The 7,975-nt window shown below is 36.3% G+C and overlaps 2 protein-coding genes across 2 annotated transcripts; one reads left to right on the top strand and one right to left on the bottom strand.

The window, feature by feature from the left end:
- The first annotated feature begins 1,279 nt into the window (after nucleotides 1-1,279).
- MCTS1 (malignant T-cell-amplified sequence 1 homolog) lies at nucleotides 1,280-3,808 on the top strand. The gene is made up of 7 exons (XM_018510078.1): nucleotides 1,280-1,529; nucleotides 1,630-1,783; nucleotides 2,942-3,094; nucleotides 3,159-3,259; nucleotides 3,339-3,472; nucleotides 3,567-3,634; nucleotides 3,712-3,808. The coding sequence occupies exons 2-7, from the start codon at nucleotides 1,731-1,733 to the stop codon at nucleotides 3,791-3,793; spliced, it is 591 nt and encodes a 196-aa protein (XP_018365580.1). The 5' UTR covers nucleotides 1,280-1,529; nucleotides 1,630-1,730; the 3' UTR covers nucleotides 3,794-3,808.
- A 243-nt stretch (nucleotides 3,809-4,051) lies between these two features.
- LOC108762866 (proline-rich extensin-like protein EPR1) lies at nucleotides 4,052-7,543 on the bottom strand. The gene is made up of 10 exons (XM_018510077.1): nucleotides 7,080-7,543; nucleotides 6,946-6,992; nucleotides 6,780-6,860; nucleotides 6,431-6,637; nucleotides 6,270-6,354; nucleotides 6,060-6,182; nucleotides 5,815-5,987; nucleotides 5,633-5,734; nucleotides 5,382-5,570; nucleotides 4,052-5,292 (listed from the first exon to the last, which is right to left on the bottom strand). Exons 1-10 carry the CDS (start codon nucleotides 7,141-7,143, stop codon nucleotides 4,078-4,080), a joined length of 2,286 nt encoding a protein of 761 aa, XP_018365579.1. The 5' UTR covers nucleotides 7,144-7,543; the 3' UTR covers nucleotides 4,052-4,077.
- Between the last annotated feature and the right edge of the window lie 432 nt (nucleotides 7,544-7,975).

Raw genomic sequence — 7,975 nt, forward strand, 5'->3', positions numbered from 1 at the left:
CGAAAACGCTATAAGTAATAATAGGAATATACTGAATATCAGTTTACAATTGGTAAAAAAAATCAGGTTAAAAATAAACAATTACTTGTAAAACGGCAAAACTGGTTTGTTTTCGACATGTTTTTGTTTATACCTCGATGATTTGTACCCGTTTATAAAACAATACATATTTTCACTACGTTTTTCGATGTTAAAAATGTTCAGGATCTTTTATATTATACACGCTCAGGATCTTTTATATTATACACCCAAAAAATTATTCTTTGACGTGCACCATTAGCCCGGATCCTCATATGGGCAACAGCGCTTTGACACCGAACGCTTTTCACCAATTAGCGCTCTGTGTCAAAGCGCTGTTGCCCGTATGAGGATCCGGGCTTACTCCGTGTATTGTAGACGGGCCTTTATTGGTCTTGTTTTCAGTTCCTCATTGGACCATATTAGCATAAACCAATCATGGAGTTACATTATAAAAATATGCAAGTGGGAATGCTGAAGACTTGTAATCGTATGAACAATAATGTAATCGTAAAAAGGAAGAAATGTATTAATTTATTCAGAAATGTATTGATTTGTTATGTATAACCGAATGTTATACCGAATGTTATACCGAATGTTGTTACAAAGAATGTAATGGTTAAATGGTTAATGCGTAACAAGTTTATTTATAAAATTTTTAATAGTATTTTTTGATAGTAATTTTATAATGTATGCGAGTATAAATATATTTGAATATATGGCAAACGTGGTTTTCATAAATTATTTGAGGCATGGCACATCCCGACACGATTTGAAAGTCTAAAAACTTTTCTTTTTTTTTGGTCGTTTCACACATTTGGTGATTTTTCAGACAATTTAGTAACTTTTCAGGCTCCCATTTGGTGAATTTATTTTTCGACCCGCGGCAACACTGCCTCTGATCCAGTTTTAACCATAAACTTATAAGATAGACGGAGCATTCATACGAGAGGAGTTGAAGACAACATTGAAGGACCAGCTCTACTCCAGACATAGTTGTTTCCCTCTTTCACAGTGAGCGGTGGGGGACTAATTAGCTTGAGCGTGAGGCCACAATTCTCGAACGTCTATTTTTATTGCTCTCGGCCACTTCTCGGCCTGCCGCGGCGACCAATCAATTCACTACTAGAAAAGAAAAGAACTACTCCGCGACTGTTTCTTTCTCTTTCAATCATGTCTTCAGCTTCTCTCGTATGAATGCTCCGTCTATCTTATAAGTCTATGGTTTTAACCCTCGGTGGAAACTGGGCCAATGTTGTCTTCAACTCATCTTGTATAAACACTCCGTCTCTATCTTATAAGTCTATCTTTAAGTCTATCTGGCCCTGGCCAATGGCCAATACATAAAGAAGAAGAAGATATATGTATGTGCGAATAGTAGGAATAGTGCAAATTGCGAATGTGTGTTTGTCGATCGACTTAACCTTGATTTCGCCGAAGTTTTCACACCATCTAGATAGAGAAAGAAATTTCGAATGCTCAAAGCTGTGTATAATTCTTTGAGAAATCCGGTAAAAAAAAAATAATATAAATAATATTAAAAAAACTTAAAACTGAAAGTAAATGTGTTAATAATCTGTATAAATTAAATTGTGCATTCCGCACTTTTAGGAAAAAAAGAGATATAGTACGTACGCATGACGAAAGTCAAGACGTTGCTGAGAAAACGTGTCTAGAACGAAGTAACGTTTCGTGAATGATCGGCTAATTGAATGCATTGTCTAGACGGTGGTGTGTTACCAAAAATCAAGAAAATGTTTAAGAAGTATGTGCCGCTTATTATAAAAATGTAAAAGGAGAATATTTTGAGCAGAGAGTACGATGTATTTAGGGTGGTTCTTTAGTAAATCGAGTTATCATAGAAATATCTAATTTTTTTATATAACGAAGTTGGAGTACCGAAATTGACCTGTACAAAATTCTAACCTAGGTTAATGATGAAATAAGAGAAAAAAAATGTTGAAAATGTAACCTTTCATGTATAACATAGTGACACATAAGGCTCGCAGACATACTTCTTTGACTAACTGCACACAAATCTTATCATAGACTTTTCTCAAAAATGAGATTATAATAGTTTAAAAAATTATGATTTTAATGGTCACAAAACAGTAATAGATTAATGGCCATTTTGTAAAGATATTTATGTGCATAAATTTGCATATAAATTTAACCTTAAAAAGCAAACAATCTCATCTTGTTTTCATTTGATGAAGATGCAGCTCCTGATTTACTATCGTATGTTCTATACTATTTCATTAAGATATACACGTAGTTTTAATATTTTATCCAAATTATGCAGATATTTGTAATTTTGGATGAGACATCCCAAATTTTTGGCACTTTACTAAAGAACCATCTTAAACAATTAAAATATATATTTTGTGATAGAAAGTGCTCATTTTTTTTTTTTTTTTTTTTTTTTCAAGAATACCACCCTGGTGAAAATTCTCAGAATTTTTAATATAATTTTTCAGAATTTCTCTATAATTTTATAACTTTCTCACATTTTTTTATATGAATTGGAACATTTCTCAGAAAATCTACATCTTTTCTCAGAACTTTTCATATATGTTAATTATGAAATATTGTAAGGTTTTTAAGATTTTTTGTAAGTATAATTTCTGATGAAATGTTATAAAATCTAAACAATTTTCAAATACTAAAAATTATGGGATGAGAAATTTTAAAATATTTCAGAATTCACTTGTATGAAAAATTCTGAGAGATGTAAATTTTCCAAATATTTCTGAGTATTTCTGAAAAATGTTCCAATTTGTATAAAAATTATGAGAAAAATTTTCACCAGGGCAGTTCTAATAAACATTAAATATTCAAGTTTTCATTATAACTCACGACATTACTGAAATATTCACTAATTATTTATGTTCAAAATGTCACTTAAAGTCATCCCAACTCTTAGATTCGACGAAAAGGACAGTATTTCTGGCGTTCAACAATTGAAGTCGTCTGTACAGAAAGGAATCCGTGCAAAGCTCTTGGAGCTGTATCCTCATCTAGAGAGTCATATAGATGTTATAATACCAAAGAAAGACTCTTTTCGCATTGTGAAATGGTGAGTTATGATGGTATATGTATGAAATTTATTCGTCATTTAATCATTTTCTTTCTTTGATCAGTCACGATCATATAGAGATCATAGTGAACACAGCAGGAGATCTGTTATTTTTTCGCCAACGTGAGGGCCCATGGATGCCCACTTTGAGATTACTACACAAGTGTGAGCTTTCTCATCGTCTGTTCAAATAAGAAAAAAAAATTTAATTTTTTATTATGATCTATATACATTTTTTTTTCAGATCCATTCTTCCTTCCAATGCAACAAGTAGATAAAGGTGCCATTAGGTTTGTTCTTAGCGGTGCAAATATAATGTGTCCTGGTTTAACGTCAAAGGGTGCAAAGATGATGACTGTGGATAAAAAAACAGTTGTCGTATCCTTTTAAGCATAATATAAATTTCAAAAATTGTAATACAGTTACTTTACTTTTTCAACAATGAAATACAAATTCTTAACTCAAAATGTAGGCCGTTATGGCTGAGGGCAAGCAACAAGCATTAGCTGTTGGAATTACAACATTGTCAACAGAAGACATGTAAGTAAAAAATATTTTCTTAATGTATGCTTTTAATCTCTTTATTCTCTCTCGCATATTTAATTTATAATTTGTAGCATCAAGGTGAATAAAGGAGTAGGCATCGAAAACTGTCATTATTTGAATGATGGACTTTGGCAAATGAAACCAGTGAAGTGAGACTGATTGTACTGTGAATTCAGGATATAATCAAAGAACCATTTTGCATACGGATGTTCTTTTATTCAATTTTACTTCACCATGTAATCATTTCATATAGAACAATTTCTGGATAATTTTTGTGTCCAGTGTTACAGGTCGTAATAAAATCAAGTTTATTATATTTTTATCATATAAATTAAAAAATTACGAACAAGTCCTTGCTGGCGCAAGGATATAGAGATAAATATAGATATATCATGTAAACGCGGAAATCTAGAATAGCGTTTGTAAAATAAAAATATTTAAGCAGATCCCGATTTAGCATCTACCTGGCCCTCTTGATTTTCCGGCGGACCGGAACGTTCGCTCTCACAGTGTCCTGCGGGCGCAGAATATGGAGGATTGTTGGTATCAGGCCCAGGTGCGGGAGCAACGGTGGCTGTTGTGCCACCTGCGACGTTGGCACCAACGTTATTACTTTCAGGAGCGATTGTATGAGGTGATTGCGGATGATAATGCGGACTGTGTGGACTATGTGGACCGTGGCCGTGTGGCCGACTTATCGGATGGGGATACTGTGAATACGGCTGATGATAATATGGATGAGTATATTGTGGATAAGGTTGATGGTACGGTTGTTGCTGAGAATAGCTATAAGTGGGATGCGGCGGTCTTGGAGCTAAAGGAACGTTCTGCGGTTGTTGCGGGCCTGGTCCAGACTGATACTGTTGACCATAAGCCTGATTAGGTGGCATCATCTGCGGAGCATGTGGTCCCTGCGGTGGCAAAATCTGCGTGCTCTGAGTTCCTTGCGCACTCTGATGTGGCGGCATCGAATGATTTGGCAACATCCCTTGTTGGTGGGGATTATGTTGAATCGGTACAGTGGGCGTGGACACCGGTGGCATATTTGATGGAGTCGAATTTGCACTTGCATTTGCACTCGCAACTACTGCCGCGACTGCAGCCGCTGCTGCAGCTGTTGTAGTCGGTTGTTGGGGCGGCATCACCGTCGTTACCTGTGGTTGTTGTGGCTGCGGTTGGGGTTGTGGTGGTTGTTGCTGTTGTTGCGGTTGCTGTTGTTGAGATTGCGGTGGCTGCGGTGGTGGTTGTGGAAGTACTTGATGCTGCTGGGGTGGTGGTGGCGGCTGATGCTGCTGAGGGGGCTGTGGTGGTGGTGGTTGATGCTGTTGTATTGGTGGGAGAGGTTGATGTTGCTGAGGAGGTTGATGCTGTTGAGATGTTGGTTGATGTTGAGGCGGTGGTGGCGGTGGCGGATGTTGTTGCATCGGAGGCGTTTGCGTTTGTTGCTGATGCGGATGTTGTTGAATTGGATTAACTATGTTATTACAATACATCCCAGAGTTGGTAGGGTGTTGTTGATTAACATTTTGTTGCACTGCTGATGGTGCTTCGATCTTAGTCTCGGTATATGGAGGTGACATTTTCTTATTCATTTCAATATTGGGTTTTTCGACGTTGCCAGATTTCTTCTCGATCGAATCATTATCAGAGATCTGTACAAATAAGACAGTATTAATATTTCTTTGTACAATGTGTTAATATTTATGTAAACCATCTGTGTTTTATTTAATAGTATTATTACATCAGGCTGGCTCTCATCATTAAGTGATGCGGGAGTTGGAGTCGGAGTGGAATTTGGAGTAGAGTCGCTAGACGCCGGCCCATCCGAACGATTTTCTTCCGTCCCCTTTAATCTTTCTCGTCTTAGAGCATCATACTGCCGTTCTACCATTTTGTTAAAAGTTTCCTCATCTACCGCTGGTTTACAATGCTGAAAGAGAGAATTATTATGTTCCCTGCAATATTATTAATCTCTTTAAAAAAATTGTATACCTTTTTCAATTCTTCTTGAAATATTTCACTAGTTTCTATGAATTTACGTTTCTTTGCCTCAAATTTCTCTTCAATTTGTTGCAATTCAGCTTCAAGTTTTTTCTGGAAACATTCAAAATATAATATTTTGATACATTCAATTAAATATTAATTATTATAAAACATATTACTACATTAATTACCTGATGCATAGTCAAGGATTGTACTTGGCGACGTAAAACTTGCATTCTTTGAGTGGTGACTACAGAGCGAACATCGGGGACAACTGTGTCGCTAAAAATCTCATTAATGAGCCGATGATTTCTTGTATAACGTGAATAAGCCACATGTTTCACAGAATATCCATCGTCTTGATCTATTAATTAAAATAAGTACTATTGTAATAAAAATATGCATTAAACATTTATAATCACTATTACTTATGTACCATCATCATCTTCAGCTGGTAAAATATCAATCCTTCTATCCTGAGCCGCTTGACTTTTGCTACTGCCTGATGAACGTTCGTGACTCTCTCGATCATCATTATTTTGTTGTGCGGCACACAACGCTGTGTTAAATACAAAGACATGTTATAAAGTTATTTAACTATTATAGGTTTTATTATGAGTTTAAAATTCATGTTTGTTACACCTACCAGACTTGCCACGATTTTTAGCTGCAATATAAGCTAGATACGCAGGTGAGTTGTGATAAGTTTTCAAACTTTTTTCATATTCCACCTATGTTAAATAATATGTGAATGAGTCAGTAACTTTTAGAATTACATAAAAATATAATAGAATGTATTTTGTGTACCTTCTCAGCTTCGTATTCCTCAATGAACTCTGTCTTATCTTCCTCTGGCAAATCTCTCCACATTTGTCCAATAATCTTACCAATCTCCCATAGCTTTAACTCAGGATTCTGAGCTTTAACCTGATCCCATACCTTTCTGCTGTACCTCATGTATGGCATAAGAGGTTTCTCTGGTGGCTTGGGTGGTTTTGGCATACGGGAGTCAGCCTAATTATAAAAAAACATCAAATTTTACAAATAATAAATCTTTTTAAAAATGTAAATTAATATACTGATATAATATTTTGTGTAATCCATTACAGTTGTATATATGTATATTTTTAAATTTTGTATAAAGTAAAATACATACATTAGTGTTCTTTCCAACTTTCTGGGGTGTGAATCCTGGATGACTATGGGGAGTTTGTACAAATGGACTCTGTGCGTCTTTCTAAACATAAGCAGATTGCAAGAAATAAACTCAATTAAACTCAAGACTCATACAAGAATATTTTATCATAAGTTTGTCTATTTACACTATTTGTCGAACTGCTCGAACTTCCACCAGATGCTCTCATACGTTCTACAAACAACAAATATACAGTTTAAATGCTTCAAAATTATACAGTCAATTCCAAGTCGGGAAGAGAACAAAAATTGTTCGACTTACGGTTGGAGGCTACGATGTTTGAGGTAGCCATCGCGACTTGCTTGTAATTCGCTGGCAGTGCCATTTTGTATTATGACACTTGAACAGGGGAAAAAAACTTCACCGAGGAAACAGAGCAAAGATCTCTGTGAAGTATTCCTGACGTTGATGCTGTCGTGAGTAGTACTCGTCGCTCTCGGAAACGTTTAGACGCGATATTCGCGATTAAAGTTACGGTAAGACCGACCGATTGATGGGCGTCACGATCATTGATGATGCACACCGTGTGCGTTTGGGTTGGGAATAAACTTTCGAGAGATTCCCAGATAGTCCCGAATCAATAATTTGCAACGAGACACACGAATATCCCGACACCTCCAAGAGATTTCGCGGGAAGCGTGGAAGAAAAGAAAGAACAAGCGTTTCGTGTAGACGTCTCGTTTTTCTTCAATTTCTTGCACCTTGCATTCGTGAAACTCACCAGAGTCGCCCCCTATTAGAGCTAGAAACAGAAGCTTGAGAGCAGTGAGAGCGGCCATGCCCGGATATAAGGCCCGTTCTTTGGCTGCGTTCGGAAACATTACCCGGGTGCCCCCGTGTATCATCTTATCCTTGTTTAACATTGGATGAATAATAAGGATAAAACGATATATAGGGACACTCGGGTGATGTTTCCGAACGCAGCCTTTATTAGCTGAACTTTTGCATCAGTTCATTTTTCTTCCTCTTTTTTTGTCCTGGAGAGAAAAGGAAGAAAAATGAATTGGTGCAAAAGTTCAGCTAAAAAAAACCGGGGCTCTATTCTTGAAAAGAAACGTATACGAAAATCTAGGGAAATGCTACAGTATACGTTACGTATACTACAGTATTTCCCTAGACTTTCGTATACGTTTCTTTTCAAGAATAGAGCCCCAGGC

This window comes from Trachymyrmex cornetzi, unplaced genomic scaffold, assembly GCF_001594075.2.
Source record: "Trachymyrmex cornetzi isolate Tcor2-1 unplaced genomic scaffold, Tcor1.1 scaffold324, whole genome shotgun sequence".
In the NCBI taxonomy this organism is placed as follows: domain Eukaryota; kingdom Metazoa; phylum Arthropoda; class Insecta; order Hymenoptera; family Formicidae; genus Trachymyrmex; species Trachymyrmex cornetzi.